Below are 15528 nucleotides of genomic sequence, written 5' to 3' on the forward strand. Positions count from 1 at the left end.
ACTGAGACCCTGCTGTTTAAAGTGGAAACCTAAGCAGCAACTAGAAAAAGAATCTGAGTGGTTTATTATGTATGAGCCCACACTGACCTCATATCCTGAATGAGGGAGATTCTCAGGGGAGACATGACTGAGCTGGCATCAGACTTTCTCCGTTCTGAATCAACAAGTATTCCTAGGGGGGGGAAAAAAACTGGTCATGTCCAAAGAGATCTGACTATCCAAATAGCTGACTACCCTTCTTATCTCAAATCACAAATTTCTATAGGAAACAGTTACTTTGGTAATACTTTGATCCATCATCTCATATTTATTAAGTATCCACTAGGTTTCAGATTTAATAGTTTTATGCATATTGTCTCATTTAATTCTCTAACAACTTGTAAGACAACCAAAGAAGGTAACACAGAGGGGGGAACTGAAATTCAGAGAGGTTAGCTGCTTTGCCCCAGTCACCAAGTGGCAAAGTGAGATCCTCTGGCTTCTAATCCAGCATGTACTCATCATAGTCCACAGAAGCAGTGCTTCCACTTGGAGCGACTACTCTTGTCCTGCTCTTGCCTCAAAATGGGCTACAAAAGAGCCAACAGGATGTGTAAAGAACATGCTGCAGAAAATTGGACCTCTAGATATACCTTTATATACACATCTGGCCCAACGTTTAAAATTTAGTACAGTGGTACCTGAGTTTTCGAAAGTCTCCATTGACAAACATTTCTGTTTATGAACACTATAAACCCAGAAGTCAATGCTTTGGTTTCGAACACGCCTTGAAAGTCAAACATGTCACATGGCTTCGGCTGAGGTCAAGATCCTGAGGCCTAGCTGTCGGCTGTTGATCTCTCAGTTTTCAAATGTTTCAGAACTCGAACAGTCTTCCGGAATGGATTTCATTCAAAAACCGAGGTACCACTGTATCTTGATTACTTAGCTGCTGAGAATTTTTGGCTATAATTTATCCCTTAGCAATAACTTCTATAGCCTTCCTAAAAAGAATCCTTGTTCTCATATCCAGGGAGCTCTTACACCTGGTTTTCAGCCATATATTCTCCCCACTTTCAGTGCTAGTTGACATCAACTAATTCAAGAGCAAAGACAACACTCAGTTCATGCCTATCTTTTCACCCCTATTTAAACTGATCTTTACCATTAGGATAAGAACATACAAGAAAGGTGAACAAACTCCTGGGCAGAGAGAGTAGAATGATGGTGAAGGAGAGATGCTGCCAAGAAGTAGAAGAAGGAGGGGGACTGTCCTGGAAGGGACACTGTAGAATGGTATAAAGAACACCAGACCAGGAGACAAGAGGCCTGGCTCCTAATCTGGCCTCTTTCATCAATTCATTGTGTGATCTTGAGTAAGTTCAATTCATCTCTGGATCCCAGTTTCCTCCTCTTATAAAATAAGGGGGCTGGACTAGATGATCTCTGGGGTCCCTACCAACTCTGACATGTTCATTCAATTAGAAACAGAAAAGAAGTATAAGAAATCATTCACACCAGGCCTTAAGGTAGGATATTGGCACAGGCTCTTTTACTGATAAGATAGATCATCTCAATGCCCATCTCAGAGAAATAAAACAAAAGACTCTGAAAACAGCTTGCTCCAAATACAAGACATTATTAGTACCACCCAAATTCATTTAAAACTTAAACTCATTCTAAGACTGGCCTCTTGTTGATACAAGTGTTCTATCTCACTGATCAAAAGGGTATACGAAAGCAAACCCCATGGCTATGGCATGCTCTGTGGTACAAAGGACCCAGTGGCTTAGTATGTAAAAAAAGCAAACATCACAGAGCAAAGGCTTCATTGATGTGAATCAGTCCCGCTGTTCACTCCAGTGGGGGACGGGAATGTGGGTGGAGGGAGTTCTCGCCAATGGTGCAGACACCATCTTACCTGAGGTACTGAGGCTTCCTGATGTGAGTTTTCTCTGCCGGTTTTCTTGATAATGTAACAGGTGGGACCACAAGGCTGATTTCCCCTGGAACCAACACAGGGGGAAAATACCTATCAGCCTAGATTAGATTTCAGAGATCAAGGCATCCAGTGAACAGAGTCAGAGATAATTTAAACATATAGATTCCAACTTTTGCTAAAAGGTATCTGTACAGCAGGTCCTCAAATAACATTTCGTTCAATTTTATTTCGTTGTAACATTGATGAGATGCCATAGAAACTTAATTCTTGTTTATATCAATTGGCCTACAGTAAAACTGGTTTCGTTATCATTTTGCTTTAAGTCACAGAATCTATCAACAATGTTAAGTGAGAACTTACTGTGCTATTTCTTATCTCAGTATACACCTACATGCAATTTATATTCATATATTCCCCTACTAAAATCCTGGAGAAATATAAAGAACAGAAAAAAGAAAAGGTCCCCCCACTGGGAAGGAGGGCACAGTCAAAAGAGATGTGGCCTGGCTGGCATGGCTCAGTGTTTGAGCATCAACCTATGATCCAGGCAATAGGTTCAATTCCCAGTCAGGGCAAATGCCTGGGTTGTAGGCTTGATCCCCAGTGGGGGGCATGCAGGAGGCTGCTGATCAATAACTCTCTCATCATTGATGTTTCTCTCTCTCTCCCTTTCCCTTACTCTCTCTCAAATCAATAAAGATATTTAAAAAAAGAGAGAGATGTGAATGGACCAGTGGGTAAGAAAGAAAAAAACAAATAATATCTAAATGGTTTGCTAGTTGAAGGTCAGCTTGGGTAGAGCATGATGACTTTTGAACAGAGAAGATGATACCCAGTCTACAAGATTCTATGAGAGCTCCTGAATTTCCTAAAATAAAGACATCCCTGCCCTTCGTGCGGGCTGGGGAGAATAAGTCATCACTATGATGAGGATTTACTACTGAAGGTACAGTTGAAGAGCCTGCAGGAAGGTAGGCTGTTACTTAACGGCAAGGCTGAGATATTACAGTCAGCATAACAGAACCCTGGCATTTGCAGTTTAAATTATAGGATGAGGCAAAAGTAGGTTTACAGGGGTGAGTACACAAAACACAGAGTTTATCCTTCTATTATTTATTAATTATTGTATTATTTTCCATATGAACAACTATAAACTTACTTTTGTCCCGCCCTGTGTTTGAGTCATGTAGTAATTGGTCATTTTACCCAGGCACAAAGCTGAATAGCATTTGCAAGCCTGATGTAAGGGAGCAATGTGCCTAGGTAGTGAGTGAGCCCCGCTGGCCACCCAGCAACTGCTTTGTCTCTTTCCAGTCATCCTTCAGTACATAGCAACTCTCATTATGTGATAAAAACTTTACTTCAGGTTCACGGTAAATGTTCCTATAAAACTGACATAATACATATGTAACATAGATGTATGTTTTAGTAGTAGGATTTATTAGTATAATAATTTTATAAATGACTAGTTCTGTATTTTATAAAAGTAATAATAATGATAGAAGCTACCATGTCTTGCTTGAGGTCTGCTATGAACTATGTTAAATGTTCAAAATACAGTATTTTATTTAATGCTCCCCAAAGTCCTATAAGGTAAGTAACCTTATTCTCATTTTCTTTAGAAAAGAGCAAACTGAGGATCAGAAAGATTGTAAAAGATCACACAGCTAGTAAGTACAGTGTTGGGATTCAAGCTTGAGTCTGAGTCTATCTAACCATTGCTGGTAATGATGCTATACAGACTGCTTCTGAAAGAGATCACTTAACTTTGAAAGTTATACCTTCTGAAGAAAATTTTATGCTCTGGGATGAATATGAGACTTTAATAAGGGCTCAAGATTTTTCCTTGAGCCCAGCTGGGCATGGCTTAGAGGTTGAGCGTCGACCTGGGATCCAGGAGATCGGGTTTGATTCCCAGTCAGGGCACATGCCCGGGTTGCGGGCTCGATCCCCAGTCGGGGGCATGCAGGAGGCAGCCGATCAATGACTCTTTCATCATTGATGTTTCTATCTCTTTCTCTCCCTCTCCTTTTCTCTCTCTGAAATCAATAAAGATATATTTTAAAAAAACAAAAAATTTTTTCCTTTGAGAATATCAATAAACTATTTTGTTTCTATCCACCACCTTCATCTACCTATTTGCCCGGGGAAGGGGGGGGGGGAATCAACCATCTAAATGGAAGAAAATGGATCAGCGAGCTGTTAAAGTAACACTTGCTGTATGTTTGGATTTCCTACAAGATTTAACCAGCTTAAAACAAAACCCACAATTTCAATGGCAATTTTTTAATAAACACATAAGTTAAAACTAGAGAAGACCATTTTTTATTCACTGAAATACCAAAGATTTGAAAAAACAGATGTTCAACAAAATCAATGAGACTTACGGTCCCTATACACTGTTACTATTATATTTATACAACATACGTAGAAGATAATACAAAACCTTAAAATAGTCATGCTCTTTGAGATAGTAATTCAACTTCTAGAAATCCATCCATCCATTTATCAAAACCACTAGAGGGGGCTCCTAAAAGGGCAGGGACTTTGACTTATCACTATTCCCAGCATCCAGGCAGACTCAGGAGGCAGCCTCCCTTAATAGGAATGTGTGGATGTGATACAAACTAAATACAGGTGGTCACCATAGAGCCCTCACATGCCATCACGCTGAAGAACCAAAGGCAAGACCACCACCAGGCCACTGTACTAGAAGGACACCCAGACTAACAGTGATTATACTAGTCAAGGAGGGAGGGCAGGGGCAAGAGAGAGTAGCAGCTGGGCTGAAGCTTAGTAATAGGGCACTGGGGTCTTTCTAGTGCAGGAGACAAGAATTATTCTTTTTCCTCTTTTGCAAAGGGACTGATAGAGACTGCAAGGTTCAATATAGTCTGACTACCCTTCAGTGATGTGACTACATGATAAATAGATTAGTACCAGAGTCTGCAAGAAAGTCAATGCATCAAGGGTGAGAAACAACCTCTTTTCACTTACCAGTTCCCAAATGGCGGCAACTACAAAACTATTATGAAAAAATCAAACCTCACCTCTTATTGTCAGATAAATATACTAGAGTAGGATACCCATCTCCTTGGAATATGTCATCAAAAGCAAAAGAGAGTGGTTAGAGTGTCGGCCTGAGGACTGAAGGGTCCTGGGTTTGATTCTGACCAAGGGCATGGGTACCTCAGTTGCACGCTCAATCCCCGGCCCTGTCAGGTTGCGAGCGGGAAGTAGCCAATCAATGTGTCTCTCTCACATCTATCTCCACCCCCTACTCACCCACTTCCACTCTCTAAAAAGCAATGGAAAAAATATCCTCAGGTGAGGATTAAAAAAAAGAGAGAGAGTGGTGAGGATAACAGAGCCTTATGAGGTTTTGAGGATTTGCTGCAGGCAGCCTTCCATGCAGACTGTCATGGCTAATAAAATTTAGGAAGCTAGCAGTAAGAACTGCTGCTTGGGTTCTCTCTACTTTCTAAGTAGACAGAATGGGGAGTTGATCAGTAAGGTGCCCCCACAAGAGGGAGATAAGATAGTTCTCTGAGAGTGAAGGTGGTCACAACCTGTGTGTGATCATGTAGTCTGCACAATGGAAGAGACCAGGTAACCAGATTATAACCTGTGGACAGAAACCAAACTGAAGAATGTCTCAGCAGGAGAAAAGTGCTCTACACACAGGTCAGCAAAGTGGAGGTCTAAGGAACATGCTGTAGGAACCCACCATAGCGTCAGGTCAATCCCCAGTGAACATGTGTCCCTGGGGCATAATGCCCTGCCGACAAGTGCAGGCCCTCACTCCCTGTGGTGACTCTTCCAGTGTTCCAAAGCAGGACTCAGAAATCAAACCGCAACAGAACAGCCCCCGTTTTTTTTTTGTCCTTGTTTCTTACCAAACAAGTAGCTTCTGCCTATCCAAACTGAGAGAAGCGTGAAATGGATCCCACAGAAATTCCCCACGCTGTGGGGATTCTGACAGAATATGGGCGCCAAGCCTCAGTGCACAGGTTTAGAACACGTGATGATATGGTTATTTTTTTAAATGCCTCAAGATTTTTATGGCAAATATTAAAAAGCTTTGAGGGCATATGTTTTACCAAAAAGCTGAAAGAGCTAACTTAACCACAGTGCCAGGCTTGCTAAACTTTAAGAAAAACGATAAAACGATCATGAATGTTCTACTTGTTATAAAGAAACACAAACCTTTCGTGTAGAATCTAGCATAATAATAGCTATCATATGTAAAATACCTATCACATGGTAGGTACTTATTTTTATTACATCTAATTATCATAACAACCCTGAAAGGTAGGTTTTATTAACTCTGTATTATGGATAAGGAAAACGAGAGTCAAAAATCGCAAATCACTAGAAGTCATCCAGTAGAGCTAAGCTTCAAATCCAAGTCCTTCTGACTCCAAAGCTCATAGTGTTGCTACTTACACCATAGGACTCTCAAAATTTCAGGGATGTGATACACAATCTTTAACGTTTAAAAAACTGCAATCGCAATGTTGTTTATAATACTGAAAAATCAGAAGTAATCTAAATCACCAATAATATGGGATTGAGTCAAGTATGACACATCTATACAATAATACATTAATTAAAACTGAGCTTTTAGAAGAATAACTACAAACGTTTACAGAGAACCTCACCCAGATACCAGGCTCTGAGCTTAGTGCTTTACATGAATTATCTTACCAAATCCTGAGAGAACCCTATAGAGGTGGGTACTTCAAAAAAACCATCAGACATATGAGGAAACAGCAGCTTAGAAAAGCTAGTTCTCTCACTCAGTTTCATAAAATTATTAAGTAGGAATCAAACCCAGGTCTATCTGGTTTATAGTCTGAGCTCTTAAATACTGTAATATCATCCAAAAATTAGTTAAGGACATGGAAAAAATATTATGAGGTAAAAAAAAGCAAGTCACAGCCCGGGTGGCATGGCTAGGCAGTTGCACATCAAACTATGATCCAGGAGATCCAGGTTCGATTCCCAATCAGGGCACATGTCCAGGTTGCAGACTCGACCCCCCAGTAGGTAATGTGCAGGAGGCAGCCAATCTATGACTCTCTCTTATCATTGATGTTTCTATCTCTCTTCCTCCCTCTCCCTTCCTCTCTCTGAAATCAATAAAGACATATTTTTTTTAAAAAAAGCAAGTCACAGAACATTATGTACAGTATAATCCCATTGGATTTTTTTAAAAACAGCTTTTTTAAGATATAATTCACATTACCATAAAATTCACACTTATAAAGTATATAATTCCCTGTACCAAAAATAATACCTAGTTTCTAGTATATTCACAGTTGTGCAACCATCACCACTACTTAATTTTTGAACATTTTCATCACTCCAAAAAGAAATCCCATACCCATTAGCAGTCACTCCCTAGTCCTCCCTCCTTCCCACCTCTGGCCTCTTTTAATCTACTTTCTGTCTATGGGTTTGCCTAAATGGAATTATACAATATGTGGTCTTTTGTGACTGGCTTCTTTTACTTAGCATGTTTTCAAAGTTCATCCATGTTGTACCATGTATCCATACTTTATTCCTTTTACTGAATGATATTCTATTGTATAGATATGCCACATTTAGTTTACCTATTTATCAGCTGATAGATATTTGGAATGTTCTACTTTGGGCCTATTAAGAATAATGCCTCTATGAATACTTGTGTACATGTTTTTATGTAGACACGTTTCCATTTCTCTTGAATACATAGCTAGAAGTGGACTTGCTGGGTCACTACACTACGTTTAACATTTTGAGGAACTGCCAGACTATTTTACAAAGTGGCTGTGCCATTTACATTCCCACCAGCAATGTGTGAAGGTTCTAATTTCTCCACATCCTCACTAACACCTGTCATTGTCTTTTTTTAATTTTAGCTATCCTGGTGGGTGTGAGAAGGTATCTCATTGTGGTTCTGCTGGGTTTTTAAATATACACCTGTATATGGGTATATGTGCACAGGAAAAATGCTTTGAAGGACAGGTGTGGTAGACTCTCTCTAAACCATAAGAATGGGAACTCCAGAAGGGCAGAGATCTTGGTCTATTTTGTTCAGACCGAGATCTAAGGTTATCTCAAATGCCTACAACAGTGCCTGGAACACTGTAGGCCCTCAGCAAATATTTGCAGGACACTTATATGTATTTCCTAATTTGCCCAAAATAAAACTGCTTTTGATAATGTTTCAAGTTCTTTTCAAATTGAAAAATGCATACAAGTAAAAGTTGTCCATCTTGACTTCAAAGTATTTTGAAATAAGGAAATTCTCTGGGTATTAAGCAGTAAAAATCAAACTTACTCAACTTTCTGCAGAATTCTCTCAAATCTTTAGATGGTTAAGCTACCTGCATGTAAAAGAAATGTTAATTGCAAACCTTCATCCACTGGGAATGTACAATTAGTGAAGGACTCTTAGAGTATGTTTGGTACTTCTGAGCTTCAAGTTCCCTCTATGTTTCTCTATGTTCCATCTCTAAGGCCAGCTGCCAAACAGGATCTACAGTATGGCACTCAGCTCTATTGGCAGGACAGAAGGCACCATTTCTAAAATGTCTGGCACACAGATTTATGAAGCTTATTTTTAAACAAAACAATCTGGATCCTATTTAATTGCTTGTTTAGCTATTTCTAGTCTCACTCCATGCACCCTGTGTACCATTCTTCAAAGCCAGCCAGCTGGAAGAGTAAGGGAAAGCTAGGAAGTGAAAACAGGAAGATAGCTTACACAGCAGAGAGAGGCTACACATTCATTACCTGTTTTACTTGGAGCCCATGACTCCAGATCCTTTCCAAGAGGTCACAAAGGCTGGCGATCAAGGTGTTCTCTTCCACCCCTGTGATGTTGACCTCCCCATGCCCTAGCTCCACAGCCTCCCGGCCCATCTTCTCCACCAGCATTCTCTTGGTCTATAAGAAATCAGTCGGTAACATTAGACAACCACAGTGAACAAGATCACATGCAACTGGAAAGGGCTGCGACCACCTGCACAATACATCTGTTGGGATGGGAGGTAAAAGATTAGACCCAGATACATAGTGTGTATTTATTCTCCACTATATAGGTCAGGTTATGATGAAATGCATTCTTTAAAAGTTAAAGAGATAAGAATATAGCAATCACTGTATGACCCGAACAAGTGATTTCATCACTCTGGGTTCAGTTTTTGCATTTATGAGATAAAAAAGAGTTCTATAAAACCCTTTGGTCATGCTCACTTCTAACATTCTCTGATTCTCACTGTTTAACCTTATTTAACAAAACTTCAAGCATTTAATCCCTAGAAATAAATCTGAAGTACCTGTCAAGGGGATAAAAAACATTTGCAGGACATTTATATGTATTTCCTAATTTGTCCAAAATAAAATTGCTTTTGATAATGTTTCAAGTTCTTTTCAAATTGAAACATGCATACAAGTAAAAGTTGTCCAGCCTGACTTCAAAGTATTTTGAAATAAGGGGGAATAATTTACTTTTAGGTAAAAATTTGTGTTTATTATAAACCAAAACCCAAAAAAACACATGCTATTTAATGATAATCTCAGCTTTAACTACTATTTGCCAGGTAATATGTTAAGCATTGCATTATCTCATTTAAGCCTCCAAATAACTCTCTAAGTATTATTACTGTTCTCAATTAATTGATAAGAAAATTGAGGTCCCAATTTACTGATAAGAAAATGTAACTTGCCAAAATCACACAGCCTTTGAACCTAAATCTGCCTTAATATTGAGTCCAAGTTCTTAAGTAAGATTTAACCATGTTATAATTTTGTAACATATAAAAATTTAAAGAGCAAGGGAAAATCACCACTATTATTACCTTGATTGTGGTAAGAATATCATGGTTGCATGTGTATGTCCAAACTCATCAAGATGTATACGTTAAATGTGTGCAATTTTTTTATATCAATTCTCAATAAAGCTTTTTTAAAAATGACTGTCTTTGTAGAATTGATAAAAATATCCCACAACAAGATTAAACTGAATAACACACTTTGGCCTGGCACATAGTAGGCATTCATAAATTCTTATTCTAGACATATGAAATCACTGCTATCGAATTAAAATAAGGCAAAAACATTTTCATATGTGTAAGACTAATGTGCTGAAGACAATTCAACTACAACGATTTCAAGTAATGTTAGATGTCTAAAGTTAAAAACTACATCTATCTCTGTTTTAAAGAATATATATTAAGTTTATATCAAGCAAACTGTGCTTGCCCTTGATTAATGGTTTATTTTATATAAAACAAATATGCCTAATTCCAAGTTAACAAGATCTTAAAGTGAGTACTATCCCACTATATTAATAATTTTAAAACCAAGAAAGAACAGTCAGAGCCAAACCTTGGGAACAGCACACACACAGGCGTCCACAGCTCACCTTGTTGCGGCATTCTTTCAGCAGGCCCTCTACAAACTTCCAGTTGGTTTGGGCAATCACTGATGGGGAGAGGTTGGACAGTTTGGGCTGGCGGATGGTGCTGCCCATACTCCTGGCTTCCTGGATGTACTTCTACAGGCAAACGGAAGAATGAGACTGTGTGGGTGCACACAAACTACAGGTGATGAGTACTGATGGGTGCCTGAAGAGGGCACTATCACCCAGCACTTTCTTACTGCCTCTTTCCTAGGCTCAGATAAAATTGGGGCAGAAAGTTTAAAATGTAAAACTCTGTAGCCCTGGCCAGGTAGATCAGTTGGTTAGAACATTGTACACCACGGTTACAGGTTCCATCCCCAGTCAGGGAACATAAACAAGAATCAACAAATGCATAAATAAGTGGAACAACAAAGTGATGTTTCTCTCCCCCCTGCAAAATCAATAGATAAATTTTTTAAAAAATTAACTGTATACAAGAGAAAAACAGAAAATATGATGAATTGTTTTCTCTGATATAAAGCACTGCGTAAGTACTGTAATTACCTTTGCTTTAATGATACAAAGGGTAAAACAACAACAGAAAACATAGCTGCAGTATGTATACAGCTCAGTGCACAAACCCACCCAAATCTCAGAGTACTACTGAAAAAATCATTTTACCCACTAAGCTGGGAGGAATTTAACTCTTCTTCCCATATCAAAGATATCCACCTCTGTTATAAAGTATAACAACCTCGTTCAAAACAACTGTATTTTCTGCTTTTCTACACTGTACTAGTGATTTTCCACATGCTGTTTGTTTTAGCATTCTGTGTTAAATGCACTGAACTGCATATAAACATTCTCTCAGTATCCCAGGTTCACAACCAGCATTTTTACCCCATTCTTCCTTATTCCCCCATATTTATTCCAGTAGTATATTTCTGTCTGGCCCCTCAATCTGCCCCTACTACCAATCTCCAAGATTAGGCTTCAATTACTATCACCTGAACTACTGCTACTTGCCTCCTAACTTGCTACTATAGCTACTTCTAGTACCTCCTTCCACCAAACATTCTGCCCCCAGTCTCCAGCACACAACAATCACCAAGCTTTCAATTCTGCATTTCCTCTAGTTAAAATGCTCTTCTTTGTCTCTACAATCCTATCATCCTCCAAGGCTTAAAAAGATTTTTAATACACTATAAAGTCTTGTTTGATGATTACCCCAAGTAGAACTGACCTCTGCTTTCTCTAATCAGTGATTAAACACTGGCTTGCATCTGATATGGCCCTTTAACAAGACTCTTCTACTACAGTTATTTCTGTACCTGACTTTGCTCCCTTAATAAACTGGTATTCCCTGAGGACGAGGCTACCTCCTTGTCATCTTTATATTTCAAACTGCTTACTACAGTGATTTTGACCAAGAATATGTGCTCAATAAACAATGCTGAAAGAAGTAATATGGAGGTGAGGTGGAAGACCCAGGGGAAACTTTAAAAATAACACCAATACCCAACACCCCTTACAGCACCCTCACAAAAACTAGAAGTACAACTGTATCCTATAAATCAGCAGTTAAAATTTTATAACCATATCTTGCTATTTTAATTTATTCATTTAAAATATAGCAAAGACAAAATATGTTACTTTCCCATTCACTGAGGTGCCAGACACATATGAAAACAATATGCTTTACTGGGTTTTATATGTATATAATGCAATTTACAGGGTATTTTCTCACAGAGAAGTTCCTAAAATAGGTTTCTGAAGGTTAAACTTCCATTTTCACAACTTCTCTACAACTGAGTAAGGCAGGGTCTCCCACCTGAGGTCTGTAACTAGCTTTACTAGGAACAAATTATAGTAAAGCTGAGAAACTCAGCTTACAAGCAATGAGGACTCAGAAGGTCAATTCAAGAATCCTCAATCCCCAGGCACCATAAAATAGCATTCCACTCCTTTGCTCCTCTAAGGGGGGGGGGGGGGCGGGGGGGATCAAGATTATCTTTTTTAAATTAAGCTACACAAAAGAAAAAGAGGGGAAAGTACCCTCCCCCACCCAGTTCAGATATTGACAGCACTGATCCCAGTTCAGCTTCTCTTCCAATTCTAACAGAACTACTTTACTACCATACCACACACAAAAGCCTCACAAATTTTAAAAGGATTTCTGCCAAATTTCAGACTCTTATCTCCTGAGATTCCTGTCAGACTCCCCAGGGAGTATGATGAATGAGGGAGTCCTGAAAGGACAGTGAAAGGCTCTCCTCTAAGCACTGCCATCATTGCTGAGTGGGGCTGCAAATAGGGCCTGACTCATAGAAAGAACCTACATGGTTAGTAGCTGGCTGTCATGTGCAAAATATCACACATCCTGGATTTGTCCTAACTTAGACTCAGCATCAGGTATCAGAAACTAACTCTATTATGAACCCTTCTTTATGGGGAGAGGAGTCTGAATGTGGAGTAGAGGCGACCCCAACAGTCGGCACAGACAATCTCTACTTCGATTCCACCACTGTAAGTAACTTCCCTACAATAAATCCTGTTATAATCTATGGGGTTGCCTGCTTTGTTCTTTGGCCTCAAATTACCTTCTTGGTTCGGTGGTGACTGTGCCTCTGCTCCATAGTCAGACAAGATCACTGCTAGGACACTTGAATTAGACCAGAGGCCAAGGAAATAGGAAAGAGGAGAGTGTAGCATGATAATAGGCCTATTCCCTGTCATTTTTAAGGTGGCTTACCTCTCTCTGGTCATTGTCTAAACGCAAGTGTTCTGTGTGCTGCTTCTGCCTATCTTTCCGCCTCCACTGGGCAGGGGCATTCCTTTTTGTCCACCTGAAAGAATCAAAGCAGACAATTAATAACAGCCCATTAAGAAAGTAAGGTCAACTGATAGGAGAAAACTTGAATGTCTAAGGACCAGTGCTGGGCATGGAAAACCACCAAGGAGTCACCATAGACAGCTCAGAGGCCTTGGAGAAGAGTAGCTTAAAGATCAGTGACTGGGCAAGAAAGGTAACTCCCCAGGGGACACAGACATATTTCTCTCTCTTCAAACATCTACAAAAAGTTTACATACAGATCCAAAATGATACTCAGCTCTGTCTGGGCTTTGTTATACTAATCTCCAAAAGCATTAAAGAATAGCAGTCCTACTAAGTTATCTACCTTCAGTTCATACTCCATTTCAACCACCACTTACTAAAGATAAAATGCTAGCAAGATGTTGTACGGGATTCAGTCAAGGGATCATTTCAGCCCATCTGCAGCCTGGCTTTTTGCAGGTCCTGGGCATGGGGAGCTATCCCAATTTGCACAGTGGAGACAGAAACTGATGACACTCTGTCATCCATTTTCTTGTTCAAAAAAGTGAAAAACATGGATAGTTTTGGTCTTCTCCATATTTGCTTTATAAAATCCAGGAGACTTCTATCAGCTCAGGCCCCGATACTGGATGATTAGGGAACTGTGATTAGGGAGCTGCATCAGGGAATCCCTGGGGTTGACTCACTTGTTGCTGGCTGGCCCAATGGAAAGCACATCAGACTGAAGCTTTGGGAAGAAGCCTGGCTCATACTTTCCTTGCCCAATCTTCATGTCAAGTAAATGGGGGTGAACTGCAGTATGGTCTATTTTTGCCAGACGCAGCTCAATTGCTTTCTCTGGATCAGGAAAAAAAGTCAAATATTTTCTTAAATATACCATATTCTGGGCCATATAATAAGTCCCAATAAATTTAAAATAATTTGAATCACACAAAGTACATCTTCTGACCACAATAATCAATAATAACATCTTAAAACTAACACACTTCTAAATAACCCATGAATCAAAAAAGAAATCAAAAGGGAAATAAGAACTGAATAAAAATGAAAACACAAAATATAAGAATGTGTAGCCCTGGCCAGTGTGACTCAGTTGGCTGAGCATCATCCTGTGCACCAAAAAGTTCCCGATTTGATTCCCAGTCAGGGCACATGCCCAAGTTGCAGGCTCAATCCCCACTAAGGGGTGTGCAGGAGGCAGCCGACCTATGATTCTCTCTCATCAATGTTTTGTTTTGTTTTAAATATATCTTGATTGATTTCAGAGAGAGGAAAGGGGAGAGAGGGAGAGAGGGAGAGGGAGAGAGGGAGGGAGGGAGGGAGAGAGAGAGAGAGAGAGAGAGAGAGAGAGAGAGAGAAACATCAATGATGAGTCGTCATTGATTGGCTGCCTCCTGCACACCCCAACTGGGGATCGAGCCCACAACCCGATGGTCATGTGCCCTGACCAGAAATCGAACCACAATCTCCTGGATCCTAGGTCGATGCTCAACTGCTGAGTCACGCCTGGCCAGGCAATGTTTCTATCTTTCTATCCCTCTCCCTTCCTCTCTCTCTAGAAAAATCAATAAAAGCATACTTTTGAAAAAAACACACAAATCAAAACCACAGTGATATACCACTACAAACCTATTAGAATGGCTAAAATTGAAAAGACTGACCATACTAAATGTTGGCAACAGTATGGGAGAACTATAACACTCATAAACTGCTAGTGGGAATGTAAAATGTACAACCTCTTTGAAAGACAATTTGGCAGTTTCTTTAAAAAGTCAACATATAAACATCATATGATCCCATCATTCCACTCCTAGGTATTTATCTAAGGGAAAAGAAAACATATGGATACAAATGTTCAGCCCTAGCCAGTTTTGCTCAGTGGTTAGAGTGGACTGAAGGATCCCAGGTTCAATTTCCACCAAGGGCAGTACCTTGGTTGCAGGCTCCATCCCAGCCCGGTCAGGGCGTGTGCGGGAAGGCAACCAATCTGTGTCTCTCTCACACTGATGTTTCTCTCTTTCTCTCCTTCTTTCTCTCTCTCTTTCCCTTCTACTCTCTCTGGAAAGAAATGGAAAAAATATCCTTGGGTGAGAATTGAAAAACAACAACAAAAAAACAAATTTTCATAGCCCAAATATCCACCAACAGGTAAATAAACTGAGTAAAATAATTATGCTGAGTAAAAGAAGCCAAACTTCAAAAAGAGTAGTGTATGATTCCATTTATATAAAATTCTAAAATATGAAAACTCTTCAGTAACAGGAATCACAGCAGTGGCTGCCCTTGGTATTTGGAGAGAGAGTGGGGAAGCGATAGGTGAAGGTATTACAAAAGAACAAAGTTCTGAGGGTGATGGGTATATTTACTAGTTCTTAATAT

The 15528-nt window shown here is 39.6% G+C and overlaps 1 protein-coding gene across 1 annotated transcript in view; it reads right to left on the reverse strand.

The window, feature by feature from the left end:
• The window catches only part of DENND5A (DENN domain containing 5A), an 81594-nt gene that overhangs the window by 12354 nt on the left and 53712 nt on the right, over positions 1-15528 (reverse strand). Inside the window, exons 9-14 of the mRNA XM_087821722.1 lie at positions 13836-13986; positions 13066-13159; positions 10335-10466; positions 8702-8854; positions 1901-1985; positions 88-172 (exon numbers count right to left, since the gene is read on the reverse strand). Coding sequence (XP_087677848.1) covers positions 88-172; positions 1901-1985; positions 8702-8854; positions 10335-10466; positions 13066-13159; positions 13836-13986 — 700 coding nt within the window. The remainder of the gene's footprint in view (positions 1-87; positions 173-1900; positions 1986-8701; positions 8855-10334; positions 10467-13065; positions 13160-13835; positions 13987-15528) is intronic.

This window comes from Miniopterus natalensis, chromosome 11, assembly GCF_054644295.1.
Source record: "Miniopterus natalensis isolate mMinNat1 chromosome 11, mMinNat1.hap1, whole genome shotgun sequence".
In the NCBI taxonomy this organism is placed as follows: Eukaryota; Metazoa; Chordata; class Mammalia; order Chiroptera; family Miniopteridae; genus Miniopterus; species Miniopterus natalensis.